Below are 21,060 nucleotides of genomic sequence, written 5' to 3'. Positions count from 1 at the left end.
AATATCCTTTGTTTATTACATTGATTTGTTACTGCAGCATAACCTAGTCTATTCTGACTGACACAATAGGAGGAAACTGGAATTTATACTCAATAGACAATGTGTTGCCAGTGAAAATTCCATTTCTGAGGAATAATGATGTAGGGATATGTTTTCTATATAATAAAAAATAGGAAAAAATAGGAAGATGTAAAAATATACTTACCATATCATTCATCTTCTACTAAAAAATGTTTTTATGGCTTCTTTGCCTACTTGCCCTGGCAGTAGAGGACCATTTGCTTTCTATGGTGAATGTATCTTGCTCTGTAAGCGTTATGTTGCTCTTATTCTGTCAACCTACCTTTCTCTTCTCCAATAAACTTTGTTTTATGCTCACCTTTAAAAAAAAAAAAAGTTTTTTACATACGACCCATACTATCGTCTTCAGAGAAATAGAAGTAAAAACATAAAAATGCCCAGAATCATTGTCTTCAGATTATGGAACCTTATAGCATTTTCTTCTTTTATGTCTCCTGAATTTTCTTTGTACCTTATTACATTTTTATGTGCCTCATATGTATTATTTTTAAGTACTTGGATGCCTGTTAGATGAAGAGCGATGGTTGCTGAAGCTATTTTAGTTTTTCTTTTTTCCTTTTTCTTTTTTTTTTTGGCCGAGGCTGGGTTTGAACCCGCCACCTCCGGCATATGGGACGGGCGCCCTACTCCTTGAGCCACAGGCGCCACCCTACTGAAGCTATTTTAATCATCCCCACTCACTTCTAGAGGAAATAGCCACTGCGTTCTATAGAATTCTCCATTGCTTTTTAAGGGAGGGCAATGCTACACCTTCTTTAGAGCGCACCTACCAAAGTCTTAGTTGTCCTCAAAGATTACTGACAGCCAAGCTATAAAAAGATGGCTACATCCAAGGACTTAAGAGATAAGGTGATTTATATAAAGTTATCTCGTAGGTTAGTGGTAGAATTAGAACTAAAATTCAGGGCTACTGAGAGTCCTTGTCTGTGGCATTCTTTCCTTTGCATTTATGGAAATTATTCTTGTGTCTATTACTTGTGTTGCTATTTGGGACCATGACCTCTTGCTCTTATGCAGATAATCAAGCCGTCAACCAGTTAAAACTTCAGGAGCAGATTCTGGTACCATTGATATGTATCATGCTTCCTCTTAAAAAAAAAGAGTTATTCTCATTATCAAGCTTGGTTTGTTAGGGCTTATAGATTGTGTGGTCTAGCTTCCTCATTTTAGAGATGGTAATATTGGAACTAAGAGATATTGTCTTCCTTGAGTGAAATGTGGCAGACAAAAAGAAAAAAAATCAAAGAAACTCTTGGAATTCCCAGTATGGTGCTATTCATTTATTCATTTATTTACTCACAAATGTGTAGTATCTGCTATTCACAAGACTCTGTCAGGCCGCATGGGAATTATAAAGATGAATTAAACATGTTATAATATCAGTCATCAAAGAGTCTTAACAATCAAGTATTAAGGACACAATACTCAAAAAACTGTTCTCATCAGCCTAATTTGGGTCAAAATTAAAAAAAAGAGGATAACTTTCCATATACCCCCTAGCAAGGGATCCCCACTATGTGTTTTATTTTTTTGTTTGTTTATTTTTGGTATCCTTCTTCCTCCTAAGAACTTCCACCTGAGAACTGACCACAATCTCAGCATTCCACCATGAGTGTGTTTCCTTTCCCCTTCTCCATTCCAGTGGTTTCTAGTTGTTTTCTTTTACCATGATAGTCCTTTAAAAAGGAAATATTAGACAGAGCTAAAACACTGGTGGAATTAGAGTGGAGGATATAAACACCCTATCAAATGTCCCTGCAAAAGTCTCTAAGTACTTTGTGCTTCTTGGAACATATTTGGAAAATCAGATAACTCTCAAATTATCCCTTTATTTTGAAGCCCACCTTACCTAATCATCCTTAAAGTCCCCAGAATGATGTGAGAAGTCTGTTTATTTTTTATGGTTCTCTATGGCTTATGCAAGGGATACAAATAATACACAAAAGTTCAAAGATAGGTAAAAAATCACTTTGGGCTGGAGATAATCAGTGGAGAGAAAGGTTTCACAGAGAAGGTGATTATTTTTTTTTTTTTTTTGTAGAGACAGAGTCTCACTTTATGGCCCTCGGTAGAGTGCCATGGCCTCACACAGCTCACAGCAACCTCCAACTCCTGGGCTTAAGCGATTCTCTTGCCTCAGCCTCCCAAGTAGCTGGGACTACAGGCGCCTGCCACAATGGTTGCAGTTTGGCCGGGGCCGGGTTTGAACCTGCCACCCTCGGTATATGGGGGCCGGCGCCTTACCGACTGAGCCACAGGCGCCGCCCAGAAGGTGGTATTTTGACCAGACATAAATGGAAACAGCAGATTGTTCTAGCTAGAGGAAACACCCAGAAAAAAGGCAAAGAGGTAGGAAGGTGTGGAGCATCTGCAAAGAAGGGCATGTGATCCTGTTTAGATAGAAATCAAGGTATGAGATAAAGTGGATAGACTTTCAGAGGTCTTACTGTGAACCAGGAAATCCAGGTGAAGTTTAGACTTACTTGCTAGACTTAAATGCTTCAGTTAGGTCCTAGCAGGAAACAAAGGGCATGCTCAGACTCTGAGGCACATTTAATAAAGAGACTATTTACGAAGGTGTGTGCAGCATTAAGCAGCAAGAGTTGTTGAGCATTTTGGGATTAACAAATGGCCATCCTATATCCACATGTAAAAGAATGAAACTGGACCCACTTTCTCCACTCACAAAAAATCTATTCAAGAAGGGCGGTGCCTGTGGCTCAGTGAGTAGGGCGCCCGCCCCATATGCTGAGGGTGGCGGGTTCAAACCCAGCCCCCGCCAAACTGCAACAAAAAAAATAGCTGGGCGTTGTGGTGGGCGCTTGTAGTCCCAGCTGCCTGGGAGGCTGAGGCAAGAGAATCGCGTTAAGCCCAAGAGTTAGAGGTTGCTGTGAGCTGTGTGACGTCATGGCACTCTACCTGAGGGCAGTACAGTGAGATTCTGTCTCTCCAAAAAAAAAATAGATAAAAGACCTTAATCTAAGGCATGAAACAATTAAAATCCTCAAAGAAAGTGTGAGGAAAACACTGGAAGCTATGGGCCTGGGGAAGGACTTTATGAGGAAGACTTCTGTGGCAATTGCAACAACAAAAATAAACAAATAGGACTTAATGAAACTGAAAAGCTTCTGTACAGCTAAGGCAACAACAACCAAAGCAAACAGACAACCTACCCAATGGGAAAGGATATTTGCATATTTTGATTCAGACAAAAGCTTGATAACTAGGATATACAGATAACTTAAATTAAAAAACATAAAAAGAGCCAATAATCCCTCAGATAATTGGGTAAGAGAGATGAATAGAACCTTCTCTAAAGAAGACAGATGAATAACTGACAAATATATGAAAAAATGCTCATCGTCCCTAATTATCAGAGAAATACAAATCAAAACCACCTTGAGATATCATCTACTCAAGTGAGAATGGTCCACTTCAAGTGTCTCAAAACTGCAGATTCTGGCATGGATGTGGGGAGAAAGGAACACTTTTACACTGCTGGTGGGACTGCAACTAATACCTTTTTGAAAGGAAGTAGGGAGAACCCTCAAGGAACTCAAACTAGACCTCCCATTTGATCCTGCAATCCCATTGCTGGGCATCTACCTAAAAGAAAAAACATCCTCTACCACAGGGACACTTAAACTAGATTATTTATTGCAGCTCAATTTATAATCACCAAAATGTGGAAACAGCATAATGCCCACAGGAATAAATAAACAAGCTGTGGTATATGTATACCATGGAATAATATTGAGCAACTAAAAAAGATGGAGACTTTACTTCTTTAGTATTAACCTGGATGGATATGGAACACATTATTCTTAGTAAAGCATCACAAGAATGGAAAAACAAGAATCCTATAGGGTGGCGCCTGTAGCTCAAGCGACTAAAGCCAGCCACATACACCAGAGCTGGCGGGTTCAAATCCAGCCCAGTAGGAAAGGTCCACCTACCAGGAGCTATTGCCTTAAGTAAAGGAACAAAGTCAGCCTGCAACCTGTTTGGGAGATTGTTGAGGATAAGATATCCCAGCGTCACTCTCTATTAACTGCAACCTTCTTTCTCCCCTAGACTGATCTCAGTCAAAGCTAAATAGAAGAGCCCAGTGATGAAGTCCACAGTCTTGCTGGGATGTGAATAGGATACAGAAGGGCAGCGAATGAGCTAATAGAAATATCCAACATAATAAACAACTATGAAAGCTTTTCAATAGGCAAGTCTGAGCAGAGGGGTTGAAGCCCTGGACTAGGGCAGTGGTTGCAGGGAAAGAAAAGTTTTAAACCATTCTGCCTCCAGATAGAGGAGTTCATTTTTTTTTTAAATGGTTTCTCAATCATTTTATATTGGAGAGGTTAAATGTTTTCTAATCAGATAAAATGATTGTTCTGCTTTGTGGACTTTTCTTCCTAGATCTGAACCTGTGGTATTAGGAGCCTGGGTGACCTGATAGACTATCCTCAGGAGGCTTCTGGTCTCTGAAGAAGAATCCATTGGCCTGAAGAGCTTGCCATTTTCACTTTTCAAGTGCCTTTGGATGACCCAGCACTTTAATCTGGAGCCTGTGACAAGACTAGGCAGCCCAGCCGCTGCGTGCACAGAATTCAAGCAGCCTGCCCTTTGACCCTAGCTCATACCTCTGCAGCCTGTGGCCCTGAGCATGCACTGTTGCACTTTAGAAAATTACCCCGCTGCATCCAGGACCCCAGTGAGGGTCTAGAGGCTCTTTCTTGCTGCCAGACTGAAAACAAAGGGAATTATTTACCCCTAAATTTCCAAAGTGATTTCCAGAAGCCAAGATATATGGAAATTTCTAGTTACATTAACAGACAGGTTGTCAATTGTTATTTCTTAATCTATAATTTCCTCTGGATACCAGAAGAGCCTATTGTGACTAAAGGTCACAGACAGGGCTTATTTCAGACTTGAGCCATGATGTTTTTTATGGCTTGCTGGAAATCTTGGTAGCATCTGAAGTTGTTCTCATTAACAGAAAGCATTTAAGTACACATCAAGTGTGCAAATCGTGGGGTAAAGACATCAGCATTTTGTGTTGTTGTTGAGGTATACATCACAAAGCATTTGTTTTAAACTGGGCTGAAATGATACCTAATGATATTTTTTGTTTTTAACTACATCTTTCCTTTAAAAATTCTTATCTGTTTAACCTTAGAAATCAGTGATGTATTTCAAAATATATACTTCATAAATATTTGTCATGCAAATATGCTGTGTCTGCAGAGATTTCAGATGAGAAGCTACAATGGTCAAAGCCCCAAACTAAGGTTCCTTTTCTGGTTCTCTATATAACTTTAAACTTAACCTTTCTGTGCCTCAGTTTCCACATCTGTGATATGGTGATGCTGACTAGTCAAGGCTTTTGATGGCTGGCAGTATGGAAATCCCTACAAGATCCCACTTGTAGGCCATCCTCAAGCCCAAAAGAGAAGGTGAAGGGAGCAGCTACCAGAACCCTGGTGATAATGGCAGAAGATGGTAAATGGGCTACCACATAATAGCTGTGAGTTCTTCAAGTGATTGGAATAAATCATCCTGCTCATCAATGACCTTTCCTTCTTTGGTTTTTCAAACCAGTCAGTCATAAGGCCTGGAAATAATGCCACTGAAGGACCACAAGGTCACATATGGCCTTAAGGCCGGCCACAGGTTCCCCAAACCGGTTCTAGACTACCAAATAGCAAGAGGGCGAATCAGCTCCAGGATCCTGAAACCTGGGGTTTGTCCAGGCCGGGAGGCAGTGGGGTGGGGGAAGGAGGAAGGGAGCTTAAGGCATCATGTCTTAGCTTGAGAAATGTTCTATACTATAGCATGCCATCTTAAAATTTTATTTTAACATTTATCAAGTACTTACCGTATGCTCAATAGTTAACCTTTTTGTACATACTATTGTAATTTGGAATGAATCCTTTGAAAACCTTCTGGAAAAGGCACTACTAATGTCTCCATTTTACAGATAAGAAAATTGAGGCACAGAGAGGTTAAGTACTTCAATTAAGGTTGCCTGTTCTATCTGAAAGCGACAGTTCTAGGGCAACGAACCCATATTCATTACACCCTATAATGTGCCCTGCTTTCCTACCAGATGGGACTTTATGGTAGGATTTGACAGGTTACATGCACTCTTGTGGGCTCTTTGCTGGTCAAGGATTAATTGTATTTTTACTTTTTCTGGGGCGGTGCTCTAGGAGGGAGGGGGGAGTACAGATGCTGGCATCAGAGATTCAAACCTCAGCCCAACTATGTATGAGTTGCACAACTTCATATGTACCAGTTGATCTCTCTAAGCATGTTTCCATACCTAAAAAAATAAATAAAATAGGTAGATTGCACATTCATTTATCAGGCCTGTAGTATGTGTAGCACATGGTAAATAAAGTCTCACTGATATTCCCCCTGTGTACCAACCACTATCCCTTGCTAAATACGGAATGCCCAGGGAATTATCAAGCCCATGTATCTGAAGGAGATTTCTCCCAGGGGAGCCCTGAGGTGTGCTCTCTGAGAAATTTCTAGCCTAATTATATCAGATGGAGTTTATGCCCCAGAGCTCTCCTTGTTCATCCTCCAGCAAGGTCAAAGTGCTCACCAGTCCTCAAGTATGCCTTATACTGACCCCTCCACCCAGAGTACCTCCTGTCTGGGCCCTCAATCCTCCCAAGCAAAATCTTGTGCATGCTACAGACACCAGCTCTGCCAGGAAATATTTTCTGATTTTCTCCAACTGAGTATGAGCTCTCTTTCCTTTGGACACAGCAATGCTTTCTTTGTCCCTCTCTGAAAGCAATTATCTTTCTCAGTTTTGAATCATGAGGATTTGAGCACATGTTTTATCTTCCTTTTGGACTCGGGTAAAGGTGGGGGTTATCATTCTCACAGTACCATGTTTGTGACAGGAGCCTCATGTATCATCCCCTCCTCATTATATATTGAGGAAAATGGCTATAATTATCACTCTTACTTTTTATGCCCTTCATTTGATTGGCTAAAAAGTATATAATGACAGTCCTTAAAATGATGAGCTAGATGAATTCTAAGTCTTTTTCTTTTATTATATCCTTTACAAAGGGAGCAAAAATAGCTTTCAGGAGAGTTTGAGGAACTGAGAAAGACCAAACATACAAAAGTCAGCTATGACCTCATCATTCAAGCACAAATATTTTCACTTTTGCTGTTTGCTTTTGCACTGATCTATTTACATAAATTTGGATATACTTGTAATGCCAGTTTCTATCCTTTTAAAAATTTTTTATCTACCATAAGCTCACACCTATATTGCTGACTAGTCTTCCTAATTACCATTTTAATGGTTGTGTGATATTCTATTGGGCAGAAGGGACAGAGTTTAATTAACCATTCCCTATCAATGGAGGGTTATGGTTGCTTCTGATTTACTGCCATTTTAGTTAAAACTTTTGTACTGGATATCCTCAATTTACTCCCACCCCCACCCCCTACCCCTCACATCTGCTCTCCAGCATCAATGGGCTCCCTTGCCCTCTGGCTTCTGATAGGCATCAGCCAATGGAGACACTGGCAAGAGATGAGAGAATGGGAGCAGGGTCATGTTGAGGTCTTTATTCCCCAGGTTCTCCCTCTCCCTGGTCATTGCTGGCTGGATTAGTCTCTCAACCAAAGGTCATAGCTCCTATCTAATGACCATTTCTTCATGGTTCCCTCTGCATCTGGTTCCGGTAACTGCTCCCTCCCTTCCCCTTTTCAGGCCTGAGTGGCTAAGCATTCCCCTACACACACACACACACACACATCCACACATCCACATCCACATCCTGTTCCTGCCAGCCCTGGGGTACTGAGCTATTCCTTAGCATTCCCCGCACCCAGCCCACACCTCTGCAAAGAGTCCCTTCAATTAAATACTCCTCAAATTATCCTTTCCAATGCCCTAAGTGACATATCATACTATTTCAGATAAAACACCTAATTTTGGTAGGATGGATACCTGAAAAGGGAATTATGGAATCAAAGAACAGAAATGCTTTTGAAGCCCTTTGACAATCAAATTGTCAACTTGCTTTTGAAAAGGATCTGTTTGTCTTGCTTCCTGCATCCTCCTTCCAACCTTGGATAAGTTTTTTTTTTAATGAAATTTTGCTAATTCAATAGACTTTTTAAGATGGTAATTTAAGTTTCAGGGCTCACTCTCTAGTTTTCTTCTAAATCATAATTCTTCATGTGCCCATTCTTAGTTTGGAGTTTGTCCATGTTTAAATCTGTTCCTTCCTCCCCACTCACTCTCTAAATGTATGGTCTATTTACTTAGTAATTTATTCTTTTCAACGGATTATTTAAAATTTTCAAGCCTCAGTATCTTCACCTGTATCTAGATATACTAATAATAATACTTCTCTTAAAAGATTATTGTGAGAATTAAATGAAAATAAGCACCTACCACATAAAGATCATCTAAGAAACATGAAGGCCTTTCTCCCTAATAAATATGTTGAATTCATTTAATACACTGTCAATTTATTGAAAGAAAATTGTATCAATTTTCTTCCAAGTTTATGTTGAAACTTACATCATAAAATAATATTATAGATGATGGGGACAAATCATAGCAATAAAATTTAGATTTCTGTGCTATGTTAAATTTTGTTATATTGTTCAAAAGTGAAAATAACCTGTCAAACAAAAATGGAAGTGACTTAGTCATAGTAATTTGTATCTGCTTTCTAGACTATTATCTGGCCATAAAATGACAGCTATAAAAATTACATAGAAATATGGTATGACTGTTCTGACGCCATTTCTAAATGAAAAAGTAATTTCTATATATTGAACACTTACTATGAGCTTGGGACATAATTGACATACATTATCCTGTTTTCTTCCTCACATAACTCTTTGGATGGGGAGGATGATATCCACATTGAATAGATGAGAAAACTGAGATGAAGTTACTTAGTTAATTTTCTAAAGTTCATGCAATAGTAGAGTCAGGATTCAAATTCAGACTAACTGATATCAAAGCCATTTCCCCTTATTCAGCACTCAATATAATCCTTATACCCCAGAAGATAATAAGCAAAGGTTTTGTGTGTATATGTGTATGAGAAAGGGAGAGAATATGAATGGAACAATAATCTATTATAAATAATATTTGCCTTAGTATCTTTTCAATTACAAAAGTCAAAATAAATAAATAGATGAAAAAAATTGAGAATGGGACAAATGTCTGGAAAGAAGTATACTAAAATATTAATGGGTTTTATTAAAATGGTGGAGTTGTATGTGATTTTCCTTTTTTCTCTCTTATTTTATAAGATTTTTTGTAATGTTCTATAGTACTTTGGCAAAATATTATTTTAAATATTTTTCCTCTGTGATATGGAAACCAAAGCTCTATAACTTATTGACTACTAAAACTTTGTGGTGTTCAGAAACAACAATGATACTCCTGGCAATATGTTATTAAGAATCTAAATACCTGTCATTTCTTTCCAAAATTTTGGGGAAATTCCTCCACAGAATTTTTTCTTTAAGTTTGAGAATAAGATCTAATAGCTCATTTTCCTTCCTTTTTTCCCTTCCTTCCTCTCCTTTGTTTCCTCAACTGTAAAATTTAAATGGTAGCAACAGTGACTGTCTTTGGTCAACATCACAAGACTATGGACAATTTTTGTTTTCTCTCATCCTTCCTCTATATTTGAAGGGTGTAAAAAGCATTTAACATTTTTAAATTTGAAAAATAAAATCCAAACATGAATTTTTTAAAATATTGTGAAGTTTTAGAATTTCAGGGTCTGCCTCTTGCAAATCAAATGGTCACACTAAATATGATGAAGGATTTTTTGACAGAATTTTTATATGCACAACTTGCGCTTTCTCCATTATGTCAGCTGCAAACTTTCACCTGGGTTTTTATGAGAAACTAAAAGAAAAATGTACTACGTGAAAGTTTGAAAAGGCACTGTGGTTGCCAGCATCCTGCCTGCCTCATCAAACATTGTAGGCATGACTGGGCTGGGGCAGAACATGTGAGCAGCATGTGAAGGAATGAGGGGCTGTCTTTTCCAACTAATGCTCTGGGGAATTGTCAAGAACCACTATTCTGAGGGCAGAAAACTCAAGGGTGGGGAGTAAAAGGGGTCTTTCCAAAATACAAAAACTTTTCTTGGTGTTCTCAAAATGAAGAGAAGGGAAGCACATCTTTCTGAGTGTATAGTGGGGGGGTGTGACATCTAAAAGCTGTTAGGTAAAATGCCAGCCTAGTGCACTCCAGTGGCACTTCCTAAGAAGCAAAATGCAAAGTTCAAACCTAGGTTAACCAGAGCCTCTACTTGCCCATTGTTCATTGATGAGACAGGGTGATTCACTGGGCCACCCCGCTGTTCACTGGGCTACCCCGACAGCAGCCCCTCCCTTTCAGGGCCATGTGGAGTAAAGGCAGCTCCTCTAGTCCGCAGGATCTATCAGATTCTGTCTTGGGACTTAGAACCCCCAGCCAGGACTGTGTACTATGGGGGATACAAAGTATGTAGTAGATATGCTCTACTTTGAGGAATTTATAAGTGAGATGGATTAGTACATCAAACACAGGAAAAGTTGCATAAAAAATAAGGCCATGTAAAATCAAGTGTCTGATGAGTAGAAGCAAACCCAAAGGAATTCCAAGGAGGTGGGAACTCCCCATGGGAGGGACTAACACAGGAGAGCAGGGAGGAGATGAAAACTGCACTGAGCTTAAAGATCCCCAGTGATAAATGGGGATTAGATAAACAGTGTGGGCAAGGTTGATACTCAAACAAATTCACCAGTCTGCCCAGTGGCATTGGCCATTCAGAATGGATACTGGCCCAAATGCTGGAGAAGCATCCTAGGAGCTCCCTGCTGAGCAAGGAGTTTCTCCTTTGGTTGTTAGACTGTGGGGATTATCTGAGAGTTCTGAAGAAGAGGCAGATACTAGGGGGTTGGCCAGGCTGGTGACAGGGCAGTCAAGGTGCTTGGGGCAATGGGTATTACCCACCCAGTTCTAACTGCTATACTGATTCAGCCAATGACTACCTGCTGACAGTCAGCCCTGAATGAGGGTAAATGTAATACCAAAAAACTTAAAACTTGCTTTTACACGTGGTATTTCATTTGATCTACTGTCTATCTGCCTGCCTAACTATCCGTTTATTCTCAGTGTCTCTTGTCTGTCTGTCCTTTTGTCTATACAGGAGAAGAAAACATCGGCAAAAGCACAGAAGAGGGAATGAAAGTGGCCTTTATTTGTCTTTTATTCATTCAGTCAGTCACTCATCTAAGAAATTCAGTACTTTGAGTGCTGGAGACTCAGCTGGGCACCTTTGATGGCTGAGTTGAGGAGGCTATCCAGAGATAGAACTGTCACATAGGAATTGGACCTCATTATGAGTCCTGCTGTGTGACCATGTTAGAAATTGCAAATGGCAATTTCTAGAAAGAAAGAAGTAAATTTCTTTCTTGTTAGAAAGAAACAAGTAAATTTCTTTCTTGTTAGAAAGAAACAAGTAAATTTCTTTCTTATTAGAAAGAAACAAGTAAATCATAATCTGGGAGTGAGTCTTTGAAGGAGGCAGGTCCCACAGGAAGGCAACAACAGATAAGAAACCCAGGCACAGTGTTGACTCAGGAACTGAAGGGCTCTCAGGCATTGCAAACAGGAGTAAGAAGGAAGCAAGTGAAGCCTAAACTCCTTTCACTCAACATTTACAACAAATCATAACAATAAAATTTAGATTTCTGTGGCATGTTACATTTTGCAAAACATTTTCAAATGTCTTCTTATGCTACAAACCAGTAGAAAAGTTAAGTAGTTTGCCCAACTTATCCCTTTTCCTTTTAAGTAGTTACCAGTTTGGTAGCTCAGAAAGATGCTATGGACAGAATATCTTGATTTTTGTGATAGCTCACAACAAAGTGGTGCTTTTGTATGTTTGTGAATAAGTTAGTATAGTTGAAAGAAGAGGCTAGGCTGATAAAGCAACTATTTATCTTCTCTCTGTTTACGTCTATCTTATCAGCAACTGGAGTGAAGACTCAGGAGATGAGCTTATAACTTCTGATGACTAATAAAGCAGGGAGGGATAGTCAAGAGATACAAGAATTTCAAATTTAAAATCCCAGGTTTTAAATCACTGTGTCAAAACCAAAGAGGAAGAATGTAAATTCATGCTTCTGATCCATATAACTCAGGTGGAAGAAGCTTGGTTTGTTAGCGGTTAATATAAAAAAGCTCTGGGGTCACACGCCTGTAATCCTAGCGCTCTGGGAGGCCAAGGTGGGTGGATTGCTTGAGCTCATGAGTTTGAGATCAGCCTGAGCAAAAGTGAGACCCTCATCTCTACTAAAAATAGAAAAACTGAGGCAATAGGATTGCTTGATCCCGAGTTGGGATCCCATAGCAGTCTACCCAGGGCAACAGCTTGAGACTCTGTCTCAAAAAAAAACAACAAGAAAAGAGGGTCTGGGGGCTTAATATAAAAATATTAAAAGCTTTATATCAAAGGTTTTGATATAAACCAGGTTCCTGGAAATATCCACACAGACTAAAACTGCTGTCTTTCAGGATACTCTGGAAGGTATTCTTCCCTTAGTTGGTGAGGTCTCCTTCTTACCCTAAGATCCTGAGATTCTTCAAACTAGTCACTTTACTTCTCTAATCCTCAGTTTCCTGAGAAGGTTGAAATGAGATGGCTCATACATTCTCCTCCAGCTCTGCCCTTCTATAAAGTACTTGGTCCTAAATGGTAGCCTTATTCATGCTTCAGAGAGATCCCAGGGAAAAAAAGTCATTTCTATGGAGGTAGGGTCCAAAGCTATCCTGGACAAGTGCAATCGTGGGAAAACCAACTTGTCCTTTTTCATTCTTTTTATCATTCATTCAGTGCTGCACTAGGCACCAGGGACTCAGAGATAGTAAATCTCAATCCTTGTCCTCTATGGGCTTGCAGATCACAAAGGCCCCCTCTCTCTAACCTTTTACATGGGTTACATCCTCTATAGAAAGAGGAGATGTCATATGATGACTAAAATGAGCAAAGCAGCTGGGTTATGAGCCTAGTTGGGGCAGCTCATGGCATGGCCTTTATCCTTGTGATGGTGCTGGCTCTTTTAGTCACTAAGGGGAGTGGCAAACACCTGCTGGTTTGGTCAATTGGGGCACCAAACCAAGCAAAGAAAAAGGAATCCTGTAAGGACTGGAGGGAGGTCAAACAGAATGCCTCAGCCAAGTGCCATAAGTTTTTGCTATAGGGGTCTATGCTTTTTGGAGGTCATTTACAGAATTAAGTAGGAGTCACCTTGAGCAATACTGGCAAGGGTGCAGAGCTAGAATCTCTCAGAGCTTTCTTTTGGAGCCTCAAGCAGGGGAAGGCAGATGGGAGAAGTAGTATGTTGTGGTGGTTCTCAGACTTTGTACCCCCAAATACTGGAGGATAATTCCATACTCTCCTAATCCATAACAATGGATGACTTCTGCAAAGATTTGTAACCATTAGGTGTACATATTAGAATATTATGGGTGGAATAGTGGGAAGTGGGAAGCAATTTCATAAAGCCTCCCAGTTGAGTATCATGTGACCCTTTCCCACCTAAATTGAGAATTTTGAGTTCAGGCATGAGTTGAATTCCAGTCTGCTACTCACCAGATATATAGCCATATGGACATGGCATTCTCTCTCTGAACTTTAGTTTTCTGTTATATAAAATAATGTCTTACTTGACAGTGCTACTGATAGGATTAGATAATGTACTAAAGAAACTATCACGATTAGTATATTGCCATTTATCCAGATCATAATGAACAATTAGCTACTAGTATATAATCATTTGTTTTATAAACTATATTGTAGGATAACAGAGTCTGCTCAGCCAGCCTTATGCAAAAGTGAAAATTCTGGGATTCTCAGAAATATCCTTTCAACAATAAATGCCCTATATAATGAGGTACATCAGTTTAGACTGGTGCTAAATATTTCATGAAATCTTAATGGTTAAAATTAAGTAGTTGGGTGGGAGGGCAGAGAAGAGCTGCTATTTCCAAAAATGTAAATCCAAGATTTTCATCTGGAATGAGAAAGAGAAAACCACTTATTCATTCATTCTACAAGTATTTAATGAGCACCTACTGCATTCAACACACAAAGAACTATACACAAAGGCACTGATTATTAAAAATGTTATCTCTACTGTGAGTAGAATTGCAGCCCTCATACTTTTTTCCTTGGGCCCTGGGAAGGGGAGGCATGATCAATGGCCTCTCGTCTGTAGAAACAAAGGTCACTACTACAGGATAGAGGGGTAGTGGCTGAAAGGGAGGTACTTCTCCTACAAGATAATGGTAAGGGAAGTTCTGGAGGGCCCGATTTAGTATTTTTGTTTTCTGCATGGTTATTTCTCTCCATTACTCCCACATGTCCTTCAGTGAAATTTTGTTAAATGTCCAATCCATTCTCTGTTTGGGGGAATTATAAGATAGACTCCTAAAGGGGCCCCAGGCAGTTAGTGATAAAAATTCCTGGGAATTTCCAGAAATTCTTAGAAGAAGAAGTCAGAGACTGGGCTTTTTACATAAGGAGATGAGGTTCAGAGATATCTGGGCATTAATTGGAAGTTTGGCCTCTTGAAGGCTGGAGAAACCCAGTCACCTCTATTATACATGGTCTTTGTGGATGTTTTGAATGATCTTCACAAACTGGCTAGGTGATATCAAGCCACTGCACAATAAAAACTCAAGTTTTACACATGCCAGAGCATAGTGTCCTGAATGCTGACTTGAATGGACTTCAGACTGCCAATCCGAGGCTGTGTCCTTTCATGCCTCTCTTTGCCTTCCCTATTTCCAATTCATATTTCTCTCTAGCTCTCTTGGGCCCTTTTGCCCAAATGAAAGTGACAAAGAAATTAACACATAGAAGTGTGCTATGCTAAATATTGTGTGGGGTATTCTGCATTAATTATTTTATTTAACCCCTTACAATAACTTGGCAAGATAGGTAGGATTATCTCCTTTTCACTGATGAGAAATGAAAGCTAAGAGTCCTACGTTGAAATAACACAAGATAACAGGTAAATACAGTTTTATCTAACTCCTAAATTCTTTCACCATACCACAAAGAAGAATGTATTTTTAGGATTCACCTAAGCAAAAACATAATTAAGAAGAAAAATGTTTTGGGAGAAATGCTTACTATTTCTAAGCAAATGTTAAGCCACTGCCTATCTGTGGACACTGACCTCCAGTTGTAATTGAAACCGGACCTTCCTGAATCAGGGGGTCAGGTGCAAACACTTTTTCTCCACTGAGGAAACTGCCACAAAGGAAAAGGAAGACGTGAAAGGCAGCTTCAGCTAAATCTTGGCAAAAATGGCTAAACCTTGGATGATAGGAATAGCAGGGACAATTTCTATCCATCCTGAGGAATAAAAAGTTGCCTACGTTAACACAGGTCTGAGGTTTCAAACACCTGGGCCCAACAGTTTAAGCTTACAGAATAGTTCCCACCCATCCAAAATCATGTTTACATACTAAGGTACACCTGTGGCCCACAGGTGAATAACTCACAGCCCTCTCCTGAATCACTGGCTGTGGTAACCATGCAGATGGTGTCCCCTAGTGTTATACAATGACATAGTCCTGAGAGCAAACCCTGCTATCAACACAATCTACACCAGGGCTTCTGAAACACACTGTGGCAAAGACTTGTTATTTTGTTTTTCCAGTCTTCAATACTACATAGAATTTTATAAACTATAATAAAAGTAACTCAGCAGAGGCCAGACCCAGTGCCTCATAACTATAATCTCAGCACTCCAGGAGGCTGAGGTGGAAAGATTGCTTGAGCTCAAGAGTTTGAGACCTGCCTAAGTGCCGCGGACCGCCAGTCGATGGGCCTCAGTCCGAGGGTGTTCAGGGTGAACGTTACAGGTGGATTGAAAGGTCGACGCAGGATGAAAAATGACAGACTGCTACACACCGAGTGATGAAGAAAGCAGCTGTGACTTTACTTTTTTAAGCATGGTATTTATACATTTTCTTTCCAGGGTTAAAACAATGTAATCATTATTTTGTTTATGCTTGTAAATTATTTTTGTGTCTCCAATTATTTTTGTGTCTCCATATGTGGTTTATCATGCACTATATATTTTCAAGGTTTTTCTTTTTGGAGGGAGGTGGTTTATTTTTTTCAAGGTTTTTGTTCTAGGGAAGTGGTTTCATTAGTAACACCTGGTTGCTTCCCCTTATCTAGGAATGTCAAGATTTGTGACTTCTCTTAGTTCTGTAATTGGTCTCAGTTTCTTATGATCTCTTTTAAAAACAGCTGAACATATTCTTTTATGTATAATGCTTGACTACTTCTATATATTTTTACTCTAATTAGTAACTATATTTTGATTCATAGTTAATTGCTTGTTAAACATTAAACTACTCTATTGATTTGTGTTACATATGAAAATTAGTGAAGTAAGATGTTTTTCTAAGTAAAGTTTTATTGCAGATGGTGATAATGCATGTTGTGTTAGAGAAAAGTTTTCCTGTGAGAGGCATCGTGGATGGTGGGTGTGCATATTGTGATGGAACATTTTGTTTGCCGTGTCTGCATTGTCTCAAGTCACTGACATTTATGGTAGGGACGTGCTGTTGACCAGGCTTACTTGGAGCCACTGAGTTCGGCACAGCCATTCTTGCTGTGTTTAATTGTGGATCAGTAAGTCACTGTGTTTATTCTTAGTTTCTCAAAACAATCAGGCAATAATCAGTCATTCAACTGAACAGACAGGTTTCAGGGTAAAGGTTTCTTAGGCTTTTATGCCGCACCTCATGACTTCTTACGTTCACTAAAAGGCATGCTAGGCAACTTATGCGCTGCTGTCGCAAGCCAGGGGGACTGGGAGTAACGCTCCGGGGAGCACAGACCGCCTAACCACGTACTTTACAACGCGGACAGAGCCATCCCACCACGGCCAGATGCCGGGGGTGCGGCATTTCCCCCTTTTTTGTTAATGAAACGTAGTTTAAAGAGGTTTTGGCGAACAGCCTTTAAGGAGGAAAAGACACAACGAAGGAGACATGGTAACAGTAAGACAACACAGAATATCAGGCATCCAATAATGACAATAAACATAATGTACTGAATTTAGGTTACAGGATTTAAGGCTTTAAGATTATTAGTCAGTGATTGAGCTAATGCATCCAGGGACGTAATAGGTAGATGAGCTTTACTTATGGCCGTGATATCTTTTTGAAGGGTGTGTAAATCATGTGTTATGTCATTGTCTTTCCATACACCCTGTAAATGTGCCTTTGTTTTCTCTCATGATGTAGAAAGATTGTAAGGTAAAGGTGTAACACAGATAGCTTGAAAGGCTGAGTGACACTTAGTTTGTAGTTTATGTTGTATGAACTTAATATCTTGTCCTAAAGTTAATACTATTTCTTCCAAAATATTTAATTTTGCTTCAAGTTTATTATCTATGCTGGCCTGTGTCATTAAGGCCAAAGTAATGTTGTTGTTTAAAGAGTTGACAAAGTGAGCCGTATGTATTTCTTGTACCAAGGTAGTTGTAGTCACTGCAAATGTAGTGACTATAGAAATTAAAGCTAAAATTCCTAAAATTAATGCTGTTATAAATCTCTTAGGTCTAATTAATTCATTAACAGTGTGTAGGACTTGTAAGGTAGAATTATCATACCATGGATCATCTTGCAAGTCTACAGGTAGAAGTACATAAGAAGGTTTTTTTTATAATTAACATAACATTCAGCGATCTATTATTTACATGAAATATATCAGAAGAAGCAATACAATTGGTTATTTTTACAAGTTAAAAGATTTTAAAGGAAATACATAGTTAACTGGATCACATGTAAATTCTTTCACAAATTTTCTTTTATGAGTTTCATTTAACCTGCACAGACCATCTACAAACATTCTAAACTTTCTTGAACTTTTGTTCTGCCTTTTACTTTCTTACATAACTATTCTGTTTCAGGATAAAATTTATTACACAAGATTCTTTCTTTACACAATGTCATTCTCTTTTCTGCTTAATTTTTCTTACTCTCAAAAACTCACTTTCCACCAAACAGGATTCCAGTTTACCATGAAGTTACTTATTCACTCAGTTAAACTGATAATTAGAAGGTTTAAAAGACAAGAATTTTATCTGTTGACAAAGATTCAGTTTGTAAAAATATTTTTCTTATTTATATAAATTACTAGTGGCAAAGAGCCAATAATAAAGGTTCTAAACCTCACCCTTGGGATTTCGTCAGTGCTGCTGTCTGGGGGCTGTAACACTTGGGAGGCAGGCCCGCCCCACGAAGGGCAGGGGGGCCCTCAGCTTCCTTCCCCGCTGGGTCTTTTCAGCCGTCTTGGAGTCAGTGGAAATGTGTCCTGTGGTTTTGTTTGCTATCGGCGAGTGTACTTTCATTTTCTCTAAGCGGTGGGTGAGATCTTGTAGCAGCCGCTGGCGTCTTCTTCTGCGTTGTCTTTTCTGAATCTGAGTTAACTACTCCTGGAATAACTTTAAAGTTTTTAGTATAATTTGAACTTTTATCAATTATAATTTCAACTGTCCCCGGCAAGAGTTGCCCTTTTACTGCAGTGGGGATTAAAGTAACATCGTCCCATTTGGATAATAAGACATTCTTTTTACTTGCTAAATTTAAACCTGCACTCTCAGGTGTGCCCCGTGAAAGGTCATGAATAGTAAATTCAGGGGCTTGAGGATTTAAAGTAGATGAGGGCTGTGTTTTACAAGCTACAGCCTGCTCTCCCTTGGGGCCTGGGCTGGGAGAATGCCCCTTTTACTAGTTTTTTGATCTCCGTACGTCCTGATCCTCAGGATCAGTGTCTCCCTTGTCATTCAAGGGGGTTCCATCCTTATGAAATTTTGATTTGCATTCATTTCTCCAATGTCTGTCCTTCTTACAGCGAGGGCATAAGTCGGGTGGTTCCCCCCTCGGCTTATTGGCATGGGACTGTTTACAGTCCTTCTGCATATGTCCTGGCTTGCCACAATTGTAGCAAGTGTTAGTAGGAGTTGTTGGCCCCTTGCCTCCTTTATTGAAGGAGTTTTTCACATATGAGCTAAATTTCTGCCCTTGCATTGCTGCAGCATAAGCCATACCCTGGGCTATAGCTGGTGAGGCATCCATGCATGCTTCTAACTGTTTGAGTAACAGTGATGTGCCCTCAGACGGGGGGAGCATTCTGTTAATGGCTTCTTCCAGCCTTGAAATAAAGTCTTGGTACGGCTCCTCCGCACCTTGTTTAATAAGAAAATGTATAAGCTCCTCCAACCGTTTGAGGGACACATTGAACCCATTTTTAACTAACAAATGTTGTAACATGACACTGAATATACGTTCCTCTTTGATCAATGCGTGCCTCATGGTACCTGTTGATTACTCACACTTAACCGGTCAGCCTTTACCGGCGGGACTGCAGCTCCCTGGTGAGAGTCGCCTTCAACCTGAAAAGAGAGAGAAAGAAAGAAAAAGAAAGATCACCTGTCCTTCAAGTCCCTGTTCGGGCGCCAGCTGCCGCGGACCGCCAGTCGATGGGCCTCAGTCCGAGGGTGTTCAGGGTGAACGTTACAGGTGGATTGAAAGGTCGACGCAGGATGAAAAATGACAGACTGCTACACACCGAGTGATGAAGAAAGCAGCTGTGACTTTACTTTTTTAAGCATGGTATTTATACATTTTCTTTCCAGGGTTAAAACAATGTAATCATTATTTTGTTTATGCTTGTAAATTATTTTTGTGTCTCCATATGTGGTTTATCATGCACTATATATTTTCAAGGTTTTTCTTTTTGGAGGGAGGTGGTTTATTTTTTTCAAGGTTTTTGTTCTAGAGAAGTGGTTTCATTAGTAACACCTGGTTGCTTCCCCTTATCTAGGAATGTCAAGATTTGTGACTTCTCTTAGTTCTGTAATTGATCTCAGTTTCTTATGATCTCTTTTAAAAACAGCTGAACATATTCTTTTATGTATAATGCTTGACTACTTCTATATATTTTTACTCTAATTAGTAACTATATTTTGATTCATAGTTAATTGCTTGTTAAACATTAAACTACTCTATTGATTTGTGTTACATATGAAAATTAGTGAAGTAAGATGTTTTTCTAAGTAAAATTTTATTGCAGATGGTGATAATGCATGTTGTGTTAGAGAAAAGTTTTCCTGTGAGAGGCATCGTGGATGGTGGGTATGCATATTGTAATGGAACATTTTGTTTGCCGTGTCTGCATTGTCTCAAGTCACTGACATTTATGGTAGGAACGTGCTGTTGACCAGGCTTACTTGGAGCCACTGAGTTCGGCACAGCCATTCTTGCTGTGTTTAATTGTGGATCAGTAAGTCACTGTGTTTATTCTTAGTTTCTCAAAACAATCAGGCAATAATCAGTCATTCAACTGAACAAACAAGTTTCAGGGTAAAGGTTTCTTAGACTTTTATGCCGCACCTCATGACTTCTTACGTTCACTAAAAGGCATGCTAGGCAACTTATGCGCTGCTGTCGCAAGCCAGGGGGACTGGGAGTAACGCTCCGGGGAGCACAGACCACCTAACCACGTACTTTACAACGCGAACAGAACCATCCCACCACGGCCAGATGCCGGGGGTGCGGCACCTAAGCAAGAGTGAGACCAAAAAAAATAAAAAATAAAATAAAAAACTAGCCAGGCACTGTGGCTGACACCTGTAGTCCCAGCTACTCAGAAAGCTGAGGCAAGAGAATTGCCTGAGCCCAAGAAATTGAAGTTGCTGTGAACTATGCTGATGCCATGACACACTACCCAGGGCAAGAGATTGAGACTCTGTCTCAAAAACAAAACAAAACAAAAAACTTAGCAGAAAAAATGAAATAAGCAAAGGCATATCAAATAGAAACCTTAATCTTTTTAATCATTAGATTCAACAGATATGAAATTACTCTGTTAAATTGCTCAAAACGTT

At 39.5% G+C, this 21,060-nt stretch overlaps 1 protein-coding gene across 3 annotated transcripts in view; it reads left to right on the top strand.

Annotated features, from left to right (window-relative positions):
- The window catches only part of PDCD1LG2 (programmed cell death 1 ligand 2), a 90,875-nt gene that overhangs the window by 53,153 nt on the left and 16,662 nt on the right, over positions 1 to 21,060 (top strand). The window contains exon 7 of one of the 3 annotated variants that reach the window (XM_053573358.1): positions 4,495 to 6,807. The exons of the other annotated variants lie outside the window; for them this stretch is intronic. Coding sequence (XP_053429333.1) covers positions 4,495 to 4,500 — 6 coding nt within the window. The 3' untranslated portion in view covers positions 4,501 to 6,807. Of the gene's footprint in view, positions 1 to 4,494; positions 6,808 to 21,060 lie in introns of those variants that run through there. 3 annotated transcript variants of the gene reach the window in all.

This window comes from Nycticebus coucang, chromosome 2, assembly GCF_027406575.1.
Source record: "Nycticebus coucang isolate mNycCou1 chromosome 2, mNycCou1.pri, whole genome shotgun sequence".
NCBI classification, from domain to species: domain Eukaryota; kingdom Metazoa; phylum Chordata; class Mammalia; order Primates; family Lorisidae; genus Nycticebus; species Nycticebus coucang.
This window is presented reverse-complemented; position numbering and strand designations above follow the sequence as displayed.